Raw genomic sequence first — 13,848 nt, forward strand, 5'->3', positions numbered from 1 at the left:
GAACATCAACCATTAAGACTGAAAAAGAGTTAGTTTAAGAGGATGAATATGAACATCTATTTTGTAAAATATGTATATATATATCAGAAGTCTACAAAGAATTTTAGTAAAGATGTCCAATTAAGTACTAAATACATGGTTCAAACTGCTAAAAAGAGAGAGAGAGTCTTTTTCGATTCTATGTGAATTATTTAGCGGCCTTCTTTTTTAGTTCTCTTCTAGCTCTTACGGCAGCAGCTAGCTTACGTAGGACCTCGGTGGTTGTTTCGAAACTTATGCATCCGTCAGTGATGGAGACACCGTATTTCAAGCCAGCCTTACCTTCTGGAGGAATGCATTGCTTACCTTCGTTGATGTTAGATTCGATCATGACACCGATGATCTTATCTTCACCATTGGCAATTTGTTCACAGACGACATCGTTAACCTTAGGTTGGTTTCTGAAGTCCTTGTTGGAGTTACCGTGGGAGTAGTCGATCATTAGAACACCCTTTTCAGGCAACTGAGCCTTGGCTTCAGCGACGGAAGCAGGGTCGTAGTTTGTTCCCTTCTTACCACCTCTTAGAATAACGAAGCAGTGTTCATTACCCTTGGTGGTGGTGATGGCAGCAACACCGTGCTTGGTAACACCCATGAAGTGATGTGGGTGAGAGGCAGCTTGGACAGCATCGACGGCAACACCCAATGTACCGTCGGTACCGTTCTTGAAACCGACTGGGAAGGATAAACCAGAGGCCAATTCTCTGTGCAATTGAGACTCGGTAGTTCTAGCACCAATGGCACCGAAAGATAGCAAATCAGCCAAGAATTGAGGAGAGATAGTGTCCAACATCTCAGAACCAATTGGTAATCCCAGACTGGTCAAATTTACAAACAATTGTCTGGATACTTGCAAACCTTTGTTGATGTTGAAAGTGTTGTCGACATCTGGATCGTTGATCAAACCCTTCCAGCCAACAGTGGTTCTTGGCTTTTCTAAGTAAGCTCTCATTATGATACACAAATCGTCCTTCAACTCATCCGAAAGAGCCTTCAACATCTTAGCGTACTCTTGTGCTTGATCCAAATCGTGGATGGAGCATGGACCGACGATAACCAGCACTCTGTCATCTTTACCGGTAATAATATCAACAGACTCCTTTCTACCTCTTTGAGCTGTTGCTAGACATTCAGGAGAAGCTGGAACTTGGGCCTGAAGTAGTGCTGGTGACACTAATGGATCGTAACCCAAGATTCTAACGTCTTCTTGTTCATGGAACATAGGTTGTGGTGTAGCTGACATTTCGTTCTTGTATTTCTTGATTGACTTTTATAGTTACTATTTGGCAATATCCAAAATTCTGTTACTTACTTACGAATCACAAGATGATCTTACAAAACTGTTTACTAATATTTTCGTCAATGTCATCTCTTCAACTCTTCGCAAGTCGATGGTTTCTTATAATGCATTTTTTTTTTTTGGAAATTTTCAAGTCTTCGAGCCCAAAAAGAAACCGTACTCACAGAAAGAGCCTGACATGTGGTTCGGGAAAGGGCTTATGACTAACAATGCATGGAAACAGAGTGACACGGTAAATTAAAGAGTGCTGTTGGTATAAGTGGCCTGAGCGAGCATGAAATTAGAAAGAAATGCGTGGGGATAGGTCAGGGGTCCGATGGAACGGGGAACCGGAGATCTGATTGATTGCTAATATTACAACTGTTATTAATTATATAAATCTGTATACATGCACACTGGAAAGTAGAGTAGACTGTAATGAGATTTGCTTGCTCATAAACTGACTTTTAAGCCATTTTTATTTTTTTTTGGTTTTCGGTTTTCACTTGACAAGATTTCTTAGGAACTGCGTGTCGATGGTGTTGTTGTATTCTTTATATGGGGATGCGGTGCTGTCAGAGAGCGGAGTTGCTGTGGTTGCTGTAGTACTAGAGGTATGGAGATGGTTTCTGTAGAAGCTATTGTCGTTGTTGTTGTTACTAGCGCCGGTTCCAGTGCCAATATCGGTACCAACAGCAATGCCAGTGCTCATTTCATGTACTTTGTCCTGTAGTTCTTGGATTCTTCTCTCGTAGACGAGTCTTTCAACCTCGAATTTGTTCTGTAGTTCTTGCTGCTTCAATTCGAAGGATAATCGCTGTTGTTCGGCCTCCTTTTCGAGTCTGTCATTTTCGATGGACAAGTCCACGACCTTCGACTCTAGTGATCTGATTTTTTCCAGCATGGACGTGTTGGACACTAGAGGCTGGTTTGGCATCAATGGCCTCTTTTTGAGTTCTTTGTACTTGAAGTAGAGTTTACAGTAATTGTCATATATCATTTTGGACTGTTTGAGTTCCTGTATTAGCTCTTGCCTAATTTGGAGGTACTTATCTTTTAGTTCTGTTTCTCTTTCCATGCCGTATTTCTGTTTCTGTTGGACATCGAGTTTTAAGTCCCGTAAAGCCTTGCTATTCAAGCTCAACTTGTCCAGTATGCTAACGTATTCCGGGGTGTAATCGTGAACGCGTTGGGCTTGTGGTGCGAATTCATCCTCGCGACCTGTTTGTCTATTACTCATGGGCCTGGTTGGCGATGGGAATTTGCCCGGAAGAAACTCATCTCTATCTGTTCTTCCAGGTAGATAATCCGTTGCTGCTGGTGCTGCTGGTGCTGCCGTTCCTCTAGTTGGTGCTTCTCCGAACAAAGCCGAGATTACAGGATCGTCAGGATTCGGAGCACGCCGTATACTGGGCGTGTCACCCACTGGCCTATCTCTTCTGTTTCTCCTAGTATGGAACGTATTTGTATTCTGCTTCTCATCAAACAAACCATTGGTGCTTACGGGCCTCAAAAGCTCTGGATCTTCTTCGTCTGGCAGAAGCTCAAACTTTGAATAAATGTCAAGATCAGAAAATGAAGACGACCTTTCTCTTGGCCGCGATCTCACCTTCGCACTATCCACGTACGTCCCTCTATCGTTGTCTTTGTACTTAACTGACGGAGACGCATCTCTACGGAACAACGCATCAACAGTCCATTTGAACAACCCTCCAGTATTTTCACTGCTGCTATCATCACCCCACATCGTGATCCAGCACCTCACCACTTCTTAATAGCCCAGCAGTTCCTCACTAACGCCTTACGAAATATAATATTTTGTGACAAAGGTTTTGTATATTGTATTATACTATACTATTGTTATAATGTTTTTGTTTCAAGAAAAGCTAAAGGATGGATGCCCTGAAATATCAAATTGATCCGATGGGCCATAGAGAAACCATACCAACAGAGCCAGCAGAGTCAGCAGAGCCGACAGGACCCTGCCACAACAATTGCTATCGGACCCATAACATGGAGGTGTACAACGTTGAAGCAGATACAGGGAGTCTGTACGTCTACAGGGATGGAAAGCTACAAGTTAAGTACGAAGTAGAGGCGATGAGATCGCTTCTGTGGGACGACTGCAAGGACCACCTGGTGATCCTGGCAAACCACGGCAGAAGGATAGACGTTTATACCTTCGACAAGAATACGCTCGCAGTGGGCCAGGACACTGTACTTGCTGTTGGCTACGAGATCGAGAATTTCTACGCTGTTTGGTCAAGATCCACGCTGCTGATCCAGGACGCGGCAAGAAGGATGCTGAACGTCTACAACGTGGACAAACGACAGGATATGGGCTACATCACGCTCGACTGCGAGAACAGCGATGTCCTGATAATCGATGACCGCATCGTGCAGCTGGTGGCCACGTATTACGATAAACAGCTGAAAACCCTGTCCCGATATTGCAACAGCTACGAGTTCGAACCTTCTGGGAGGCTAGTTCTTCGAACTAGCGTACCCTTGCCCCCAGGATACCACAGATACACGCCTGTAGCCGTAAGCGAAGGTACCTCTCAGGTCTACTGTGTGGTGATGAACACCCTGGGGCAGGACAAACACGCCGTTTACTTCCTGTTGGAAGGATCAGTGGTCCCTTACAAATCGATCACGGGCAAGGGCGTCGTGACAAGTGCCTGGATTGATACCCAGAGCGAGACTTTATATATCGAGAAGAACCTGAGCCCGCGTCGCCTACACATTTCCTTGTTCCAGGATGCACTCTAACAAATTCCAAAGTCACATGACACAAGACACAAGACACAAGACACATGACACAAGACAAGAAGAGGAACGAGCAGAAGTAGATGGCTTGCAAAACACGCGAAAACTGAACTGGTACACGCGCCGCACGATACCGCGCCGCGCCGCGCCCTGCGCTCTGCGCCCTGCTCCAGATGTTTCGACTTCCCTCGGCCTTGATCCCTGCCCACGGCTACTGGAGACCTCACCACGGCAACGAAATATTGCCAATACTACTACTACTACTACTACTACTACAACTGGCCTGTGTTTTTTTTTTTATTTTTCGTGTCTTTTTTTTATTTTTCACTCTTCATTCAGTGTGAGAATTAGGAAATAGCAGTGGAAAACATAATAAAATTTGGCGATCTTTGGAGCAGCCAAGGCGATGGATGCAGTGCGGACAGTTCCATGGTTTCCTGTTCCAGTTGCAACTGTGATCCATTTATGGAGCGTACGCGAAGGTTAGTTTTGCGCTGGAAAGCAGGAAAGGAAGTACGGGAACGTATAGGGGAGGGCACACGGTTACAGTGTTGTGTGTTGACAGTTTTCCTGTTCTGAAAGATTTTGGTTAGGGTTGGGCGACTGGTGGTGCAAGGTGTTCTATAGTTACAGGGTTGCCAGATCGAGTGATGAGAAGTGTATTTCGATGCTCTCACGAAGCTCAGAAAGCAGTCGAGAGACTGGGGCGAGGCGAAAAACGAAAAGAAGAAGAAGAAGAGGAAGAAGAAAAAAAAAAAGGTTGCCCTTGGGACGAAATATCTTTACAGAATGTTCAGTGAAGAGCTGCGAAAAGGTTGGTGGTTAGTTTGTTACTATGTGTGTGATATTTTTTTTTTTATTGATTTTTTGGTTTTTTTTGGTTTTTCCTGCAGCGATGAGAGTAGGTTTTCACGGCAAATATTTGGTGGAGCGTATCGGTACGTATCGTTGGTGCGCCCTAAAATGTCAAGATGCCTGCCTGTTTTGGTCGACGGTAACGCATTATTGTTTTCTCGTGTAATTTGAGTTTGCATCAATGCAATCCTCTTTCCTATATAATATACCAAGAGTACGTTGTGATACAGTGAGCTTTGGTTTTGTTGATGAGGATTGGTAAAGAATTGGATGAGCCAAGACGTCAGTAGAATCGAAACTCAGCCCAGTGTCTCAGCCCAGCATTAGACTCTTTCCCTTCTCTCTCCCTTGCTCGCAGGTGTCTCTTTAGTTTTCATTGAGAATTCCGGACCAGTCGCTCATTTCTGTGTGTTAGTTTCTATATCTCGCCGAGGTCGTGCCTATAGAAAGAGAGAGCTTTTAATAAAAGAAGAAACAGATATGGATCACGCTACTAATCACGTAGACGGATCGTCGTCATTGGGTCTCATTGTGACTGCTAAGCAAACATACTATCCAATTGAATTGTCCAATGCAGAGCTCTTGGCCCATTACGAAACAGTTCAGGATTACCACCAAGAGATATCGATGAATTGCATCACGCAATCGTGTAGGCTAAAACCCGATGCAAAGCTCATCGACCAACAGCCTGAGTTGGATCCAAGAAAGACCAGACACTATGTGGTCAACTTTTTCTTCGAGCTCGCGTTGAAGACAAGAGTCACGAACGGAATATTCTACCAGTCGGTAAGGCTTTACGACCGCTACTGTTCGAAACGTATCGTGTTGAGAGAGCAAGTGAAACTTGTCGTCGCAACCTGTCTATGGCTTGCTGCCAAAACTTGGGGTGGCTGCAACCACATAATCAACAACGTCAGTGTTCCAACAGGCGGTAGATTCTATGGGCCAAACCCTAGAGCAAGGATACCTAGATTATCCGAGCTGATCCATCTTTGTAATGACTCGCAGACCTTCGACGAATCCATGTTCACCCAAATGGAAAGACACATTCTAAACACGTTAGGGTGGGAAATTTACGAACCAATGATCAACGACTATATATTAAATGCTGATGAGAACTGCTCCATTCAGTACGAACTCTATAAGAGACAATTAGAACACAACCGCAAATGGTTGAACAACAAAGACAAGGACTCATCGGCTAATAAGGAGTCGGATTCCACAGATGAAGAACAGGAACTCGGATGCGAAGCAGACGAAGAAGATGACGACTTGACTCAAAAGATCCAATTAATCAACGTGAAGAAATTCTTGATCGATCTAACAAGTTGGCAATACGTCTTGCTCAAGTTTGAACAATTCGAAATCACTCACGGAATGTTCCAATTGATCAATAAATTTACTAATCAAGAGCTGGGCCCTCTTCTGCAGACTCCAATCCCAGCTGCTGCTACAAGTGATAAGATTGTCGATATTTATATCGACGCCATACTAGATTGTCCCGAGCAACTTTGGGAACACTATAAAGAATTTGACGGTGTAGCTCAATTCATTGGAGCCATTAAGGATTATCAAAGACAATTGGAGTATTTGTCTCAACAGAAACAAATGCAATACTCCACACCAACGAGAATATACCAAGTTCCTTCTGCTCAGCAGAACTTCCCTTCCCCACCATATTCTCAACAAAACTTTTCACCATCTTCTTCAAGGAAGGTGTCAACACAGTCGGATAATAGCCTATTCAGCACATACGCTACATCGAACTCGTCGCCTTTGACACCTCAATTGCATTCTTTCACGCATAACAAGCTCACACCGAGCTCAGCAAATAGTAACTCGCAGCTAAGTCTGCATTCAACAAACACAAGTATCAACCGAACTTACGAAGACAAGGAGAACATCGATCCGGCATCAATGGCCACTTGTCATAAAGTGAACTCGTACATTGTCCCTCCAAGAGCAAAATTCGTGGGACAATCTTCGTCCGTATTTTCTAGTGGAGGGTCCATCTCAAACGGCAACAGCAACCGCTCCTCTCTAATATCATTATCTTTGGGCAACACAGTGGTATGAATGAAATAGCAGGCCGTCAACGAACGTCTCAAAACTAAAAAAAAACAAGAACACCGACGATAATCTGATACTTCATCAATGTAGACATCTGTGGAAACTTCTCCCGACAACCTATAGAACCTGTTTAATGTTCTAGTTATTACATAATCGTGTATTAATAACTATTAGCTAATCCGTCCTGATCTGATCTGATCTGATCCGATCCGATCTGATATAATTTCCTATATAGTTTCAGATCAAAATTATAAAAAAGCATCTAAAAACGACCAAAAAATGATCAGAAGGAAAATCAACCCCTAGTGGAGTAAAGTAATTTTAAAAAGGTACCTCTCTCCTTTCTGTACTCGATTTCTTTGTTCTGGAGCAAGCAAAGTCTAGTTCTAATTACATTTATTCTGTGTGCCGTTTCTTAACAATATATGAAAATTGAAATTCAAACAGAAAACTGATTCAGACATCTATATATATATATAGAAATATAAAAAGACAATCAGTTACACCAGAAAAAGGACAGGAAAACGCTCTGTTGTTAGAGAATTAAGTATAGAGTCGAGTATTCTGTAACCAGTGTTTGAATCGAATACCTTAGGCTTGCTATTTCCTTTGCAAATCTCGAAGGTTTTGTTCTTTGTTATTCAGGAGGGGAAATAAATTTTGTTTTATCAAGTCGAAATATGCGCTTCCTAATACTTCTTTCGATCTTCGCCGTTGCCATCAGAGGCCAGGATGACAAGCTAGAGGGTACATGGTCATCAAAGTCTAACCAAGTTTTCACTGGTCCAGGATTTTATGATCCTGTCGAGGAACTCTTAATAGAACCGGCATTACCTGGGATCTCATATTCATTTACTGCGGATGGTCACTTTGAAGAGGCGTTGTACCAGGTTTCTGGAAACCCTCAAGACCCTGGTTGCCCGGTAGCTGTTTTAATCTACCAGCATGGTACTTATGAAGTATTACAGAACGGTTCTTTGGTTTTAACACCTTTTGAGGTGGACGGAAGACAACTTCTCAGCCAGCCTTGCGATGATAAAGGTATATCTACATACACCCGTTACAGCCAAAAAGAAGTGTTCAAGAGCTACCTGGTCCAAATAGACGAATACTATGGCAAGCAGTCTCTACAACTATACGGGAGTGACGGTAGTCCACTACAACCTTTGTATTTGGCTTATAAGCCACCAATGATGCTTCCTACCATAACATTGAATCCAACAGACGGATCTGAAGCAGCGCCAACCGGGAAATCAAAGAGAGACACTATACAACAGGTAAAAAGAAGTATTGAAAACAGACACAAAACTAATGCCGTAAAAAAGACCGCTCCTAACGTAGAGAAGTACTGGTGGGGATCAGTGGCTCTAATTGGTGTTGGAACAATCGCCTTCTTCCTGTCTTAGGCCTTCTTTCCATTTATACACACCCACTGAAATGTTTTAAAATATATACTATTAGATTAAGGTTCATACACGGTGTCTATATGCCTGCACATACGCGCACTTATGTGTATTTATGTATATATATACGCGTTTGAATTTGTATCCGGCATAATCTCTTTTTAATTGTATATCACGTGACTGGCCACATTGTTAACATTGTATATTTATAGTTAATTGAATCAATCCCTTTTAAACAAAGCCTTCATGAAAATTCATATATAGGAATATCTCCTATGTGTCAACAAGTCGTAAGCTTAGGCTAGTACTAGTAGCGTATTACACCTACTCGAATAAGTATCTGTATTAGTGAAGATAGGTGCTTTTCCGAAGTAAATTAGTGATACACTCTAAGAATTGTAACCAATTGTTGGCATATCAATTACGTTCAAGATGGCACTTCCAACAATAAGCGTTCAAGAGTTTGACGCTTTGATAAAGCGCTGTACTAATGAAATGATACCAAATGGTGAAGTAGACCTACCGGTAGCACTAGAGATATCGGATGTGATCCGATCAAGACGAATTCCGCCAAAAGAAGCTATGAGGTGCCTAAAGAAAAGGGCCATGGAAACTAGAAATAACCAAAATTTACAATTCTCTGTTTGGAGGCTTGTTGAAGTATGTATGAAGAATGGTGGTGTGCCATTCTTGAAGGAAATCTGCTCGAGAGAATTCATGGACTGTCTTGAACAAGTAATCTTGAGTGAATCAACAGATTACGAATTAGAACAATATTGCAGCAGGTTAGTTGCGGAACTATATCTTGCTTTCAAAAATGACTCCCAGTTGAATTATGTCGTTAAAGTTTATCAAAAATTAATGGCCAGAGGTATCGACATGGATAATTTGAAGCCTAATGAAAACCTAAATGCTATGTTTGATGCCAAGACACCAGCAGACTGGATCGATTCTGATGCTTGTATGATATGTTCCAACAAGTTCACATTATTAAATAGAAAACACCATTGTAGATCTTGCGGTGGTGTATTCTGCCAGATCCACTCTTCTAAATCTATTCCACTTCCAGATTTGGGTATTTTTGAAGCCGTCCGTGTGTGTGATAACTGTTTTGATGATTACGACCTTAAACGGAGTTCTAGTAAGGGAAAGAAACGCAAAAACAAAAAGAAGGCTCCTAATCAGTCGGATAATGAGGATGAGGATTTAAGAAGGGCTATAGAACTATCCTTGAAAGAAAACGGACCTAATGTAGATACCTTTATACCAGAGATTCCTACAACTGAACCTGTCAGAAATGCAGAGGAAGATGATGACCCTGAGTTGAAAGCAGCCATCGAAGCAAGTTTAAGAGAACATCAAGAACAAGAAAGAAGAAGGGCATTTCAGCAATCTCCACAATCTGTTAATGTTGCTCCTACCGCCCCTAATATTACAACGCAGCCAAATTATGATTTGAGCAGTGCTGATGAGGAGGATATTCATCTTTTTGCCTCATTAGTGGAAAGAATGAAAAATCAGCCACCAACTGCTATCCTCGAAGACACACAACTTCAGCAGTTATATCAAAAGGTGTTGGGTGTAAGACCAAAATTAAACTATACTCTTAATGATACAGTATCAAAATATAACTCTGTTTATGAGATGAATGGGAAGATATCAGATATCATGAACATGTATGACTCTATGCTTGAAAGGCAGTTGAGAAATATTAGTATTTCGCAGCAATATTCTGTTCCTGAACCTATTCAAAGTCCTTATTCATACTACCAGAATGTTCCTCAAACTAATAAACCGTCTTATCAAAGAGAAACTGAACCAGCTATAGCACCTCAACCTCAACCTCAACCTCCATCTACCTTGCAACATCCAGACAGTGTATCTCAAGAACCTCAAATTCTGCCCAACGGTGTTGTCAATGTGCCTAATCAGCCATCTTTACTCTCTAATCCCCAACTATCTCCAATCGGAAACCCTTCGGTAGCATCACAATTAGATGGCCTTATTCTGGATCAACCAAGTGAACCTCCTTACCCAGATGATTCAATTAACACCGAGCAAAAAGAACAGAATAACTCTGCGGAAAGACCATACCCTGATGATGATCGTGTGAAACAGGATAATATAACTGCATTCGATTTTCCCACTGTTCCGCAACGTAAGCTATCCCTTCATGAGTCAGAGCCTGAAGTAACAGAGGAGCCTGAACAGGAAATAGAACAGGAGCAGCTGCTAATCGAATTATAAAGAATCCCATAATATTTGAGCCTCAACTTCAACTAAGTTCAAAATGAACAGAAAAACTAATCATGCGAACTATAAACTACTATAAATTAATATAATATATATATATATATATATTGTATCCGATTGAGTACTGATCAAGTACTATAAAATGAGAAGATAACGTTACATAATGTTATGCTATAGTCCTATTTCTTCGATTTCAAGACCGCAAGTCATACATCTTCGCTTTTGAACTTTAACATTATCTTCATTTAAACCGCCGTCAATAGCATCACTAAATTCGTGAACATGCTTTTTACCATGTTTCAGTTCTTTGAGCCTAGTGGTATATTCTTGCGCTCTCGTCTTGAGTCTCATCTCTTTTAACTTCTGTTGATATTTTTTCTCCCTTCTTGCTGTTCGTCCTTCTTCACGGCGCTGCCATTCTTTATCTAGACCTTCCTCTCCACCCCATTTCTCGAAAGCATATGCTTCAACTTGGCAACGAACGAATAATTGCATTCTAGAAAATGTTCCTGAATGTGGATTTGGCTTGTCTAATCTGTCTAACAATGTTGTATCAGAAAGTTCTGGATCTGTTAAGAAGTAATCTTCTTTGCATTCGGTCTTAGTTAATAATGAATACTTCTCTGGATGATTCTTGACACATGTTTTGCAAACCTGAAGCTTGAAGACTTTCTTCATTAACGGGTCCATTTCTATATTGACCTGACACTCGGTGCATCTAGGTGCAGAAGATATATTAAAAGCAGGCATTTCTTCTTCAAAAAGCATCCTCCTGTTCTTCTGTTCTTCCTGCCAATCTTCTAAAGTTTTCGCCCTCTTGTTATTCTCGCCTTCTGCTGTATCTTCGGTGTTGATAAACCCTCCATAAGAATTCTTCATGGTAGAAAAGTCATATTCAATATAATCTTGTCTTCGAACGCTAGGTCGTATTTTATCTAAAGGTCTTTTATCTTTTTCGAAAGCTGGACTTTCAGATTTAGATGCATCTCTAAGGTTATTCTGACGCTGTTTTAAACGTTCAAGTGCCTTTTCTCTATTCTCTTTTATAAGTTGTTTCTGTTCCGGAGTAGGTTCAAATGACTTCCGAGTATTCGAATCTTTAATATTTGCTTGTGAAAGGCCATCATTCTTGGTGTTGCTGTTATTAGCGGTAGCCGTCTTGATTATCCCCCGTTGCTTTAACCTTGCTAGCGCTTTTTGTCTGTTCAATTCCTAGTTTACAATAAATATCTTAGTTAGTAATGAATACAAATGCAATTATTCCTTACTAGGCGTATGAAAATACATACGATCTGTTTCTTCTGCTGCTCTGTAAGATTCATTTCATGTTATTCGTTGGGTTTCTTTCCTCTAAACTATAATTTTTTATTATCTGATTAAACATCTCATCGCAAAGTGCATTGGTGCCAATATTACATTCTTAAAGGCTTTTGATTATTTTAAAGGAAATATTATATTATGACTGATTTATTCATTTTAAAGAGACTCTTCAAGATAAAAAAAAAAAAGAGTTAAAGAAACATGGTAACGGAATTCAGGCATTTATGAGCGTGCTATTGTGTTCAATACAATTGCAATTATTTAGATAAACTAAAACATAGCTTTAAAAGCATGACTTTATCATCTTTGGAGCATCGGCTCACATATCACATACGAACATGGTTGACTAACTCATTTAAATGGTCAACAATCCATAGTTCTACATTCATTATTTCATTATTTGCATGCATATCGGCTGGCCTTTTGAACATGGTTTCAGTATACACTATACCGTGGCAATTAAGATTAGGTTACTCGTCGTTGGATGTGAATTTGATTTCCGCTGCAGCAAATTTAGGTGCTTATTTAACACCTCCAATATTAGGAGTTTTATCGGATTCGCATGGACCAGTTATTTTGAGCTGGTTATCGTTTATTGGGTATGTGCCTAGTTATCTATACCTATCTCATGTTTTTCGCTCAGGACATGACCCAAATTTCATCGTATCAGTAGTTGCGTTTGCCGTGGTCGGAATATCTACCAGTTCTTTATATTTTGGAGCTCTAGTTACATGCGCAAAGTTGTATCCTGACAAAAAGTTATTGTCTATCAGTTTTCCTACTACCTGTTTTGGAATATCATCGCTCATTGGATTGCAAGTTCTTAAGCTGCCATTTTTCCATTCCAAAAAAGAAGGATACTTGGATCTCGGAGTTGTGTTCGGAACCTTTGCCGTCTTCTACTCTTTTGTGTTCATATTGACTTGGATTTCCACTAGCACTATATCTATCATGAAACTACGCTTGGCGCTTGCTGAAGAACAAGAGCAGGAACAGGAACAAGAGCAATGTTTGGGTTCCGAAGAATCACCGTTATTAGGACCACAGCGAAAAAAGGACCAATTTTATATTAAAATAAGAAACTTCGCAACAGATTATCTTGCATACAGCTTCTTGGCTGTTATGCTTCTCGGTTTGGGTGTTTTAGAGATGTTCAATACTAATATGGTGAATTTAAGCAGTTTGATTCTTGGTCCCGAATCGTCATATAATGTGCTAACACAATTCTCGATATTTTCGACTTGTTCAAGACTTGTTTCTGGATGTCTTGTTGATCTTTTCACCAAGTGGCAATGGCCTAGAATCACGTTGATATTTTTTATACTAAGCGTCGCAATATTGGCCCAAGTAGCTATTATTCACGCTATGAACGTAGTGGATGTCACATACTTATCGATTGCGAGCGCAATCTGCGGACTTTCTTATGGTGGACTTTTTACAGTATTCCCCTCGCTAACCCTAAACCTTTGGGGAGATCAAGTTTTTGGAACTGCCTACGGTACATTCATGTTAGGACCTGCTATGGGTTCTGCGTTCTTTGGCATTGCGTACGCCCGCGTCCACGATTCTAATTGTAAATCCACTAGCACTTCATCTCATCAACATCCAAATCACAATCCATTGGCAGAATCTCCAAATTGTATTGTGCCGGTGTTCAAAATATCCACTGCTGCCTTATCTTTTGCGATGGGAATCATACTCATCGCTACTATAATGTCAAAAAGACTTAGGAATGCATAATATATACACAAGAATACGAATCGCAGTGTTTTTACCTTCTATATTTTCATATACACATATAATAACTTATAAATCATTCTACCTTCCATATGTAAGTGTCTTTTGGCTTTCCATTTTGAT

At 40.9% G+C, this 13,848-nt stretch overlaps 8 protein-coding genes across 8 annotated transcripts; 5 read left to right on the forward strand and 3 right to left on the reverse strand.

The window, feature by feature from the left end:
- Positions 1–187: 187 nt before the first annotated feature.
- ARO4 (3-deoxy-7-phosphoheptulonate synthase ARO4) lies at positions 188–1,282 on the reverse strand (the record flags this gene model as incomplete). Its single annotated transcript, XM_022818033.1, has 1 exon — positions 188–1,282. One exon carries the CDS (start codon positions 1,280–1,282, stop codon positions 188–190), a length of 1,095 nt encoding a protein of 364 aa, XP_022674740.1.
- Positions 1,283–1,820: 538 nt separating this feature from the next.
- BBP1 (Bbp1p) lies at positions 1,821–3,065 on the reverse strand (the record flags this gene model as incomplete). The annotated part of the gene is made up of 1 exon (XM_022818034.1): positions 1,821–3,065. The coding sequence occupies one exon, from the start codon at positions 3,063–3,065 to the stop codon at positions 1,821–1,823; it is 1,245 nt and encodes a 414-aa protein (XP_022674741.1).
- A 146-nt stretch (positions 3,066–3,211) lies between these two features.
- Positions 3,212–4,090, forward strand: KLMA_20416 (uncharacterized protein; the record flags this gene model as incomplete). Its single annotated transcript, XM_022818035.1, has 1 exon — positions 3,212–4,090. One exon carries the CDS (start codon positions 3,212–3,214, stop codon positions 4,088–4,090), a length of 879 nt encoding a protein of 292 aa, XP_022674742.1.
- A 1,332-nt stretch (positions 4,091–5,422) lies between these two features.
- CLN2 (cyclin CLN1) lies at positions 5,423–7,018 on the forward strand (the record flags this gene model as incomplete). The annotated part of the gene is made up of 1 exon (XM_022818036.1): positions 5,423–7,018. One exon carries the CDS (start codon positions 5,423–5,425, stop codon positions 7,016–7,018), a length of 1,596 nt encoding a protein of 531 aa, XP_022674743.1.
- A 674-nt stretch (positions 7,019–7,692) lies between these two features.
- On the forward strand, positions 7,693–8,418 carry ROT1 (Rot1p; the record flags this gene model as incomplete). The annotated part of the gene is made up of 1 exon (XM_022818037.1): positions 7,693–8,418. One exon carries the CDS (start codon positions 7,693–7,695, stop codon positions 8,416–8,418), a length of 726 nt encoding a protein of 241 aa, XP_022674744.1.
- A 429-nt stretch (positions 8,419–8,847) lies between these two features.
- On the forward strand, positions 8,848–10,662 carry VPS27 (ESCRT-0 subunit protein VPS27; the record flags this gene model as incomplete). The annotated part of the gene is made up of 1 exon (XM_022818038.1): positions 8,848–10,662. The coding sequence occupies one exon, from the start codon at positions 8,848–8,850 to the stop codon at positions 10,660–10,662; it is 1,815 nt and encodes a 604-aa protein (XP_022674745.1).
- Positions 10,663–10,839: 177 nt separating this feature from the next.
- Positions 10,840–11,990, reverse strand: RAD14 (DNA repair protein RAD14; the record flags this gene model as incomplete). Its single annotated transcript, XM_022818039.1, has 2 exons — positions 10,840–11,796; positions 11,958–11,990. The coding sequence occupies 2 exons, from the start codon at positions 11,988–11,990 to the stop codon at positions 10,840–10,842; spliced, it is 990 nt and encodes a 329-aa protein (XP_022674746.1).
- Positions 11,991–12,279: 289 nt separating this feature from the next.
- MCH1 (Mch1p) lies at positions 12,280–13,728 on the forward strand (the record flags this gene model as incomplete). Its single annotated transcript, XM_022818040.1, has 1 exon — positions 12,280–13,728. One exon carries the CDS (start codon positions 12,280–12,282, stop codon positions 13,726–13,728), a length of 1,449 nt encoding a protein of 482 aa, XP_022674747.1.
- Between the last annotated feature and the right edge of the window lie 120 nt (positions 13,729–13,848).

This window comes from Kluyveromyces marxianus, chromosome 2 (genome assembly GCF_001417885.1).
Source record: "Kluyveromyces marxianus DMKU3-1042 DNA, complete genome, chromosome 2".
Lineage (NCBI taxonomy): Eukaryota > Fungi > Ascomycota > Saccharomycetes > Saccharomycetales > Saccharomycetaceae > Kluyveromyces > Kluyveromyces marxianus.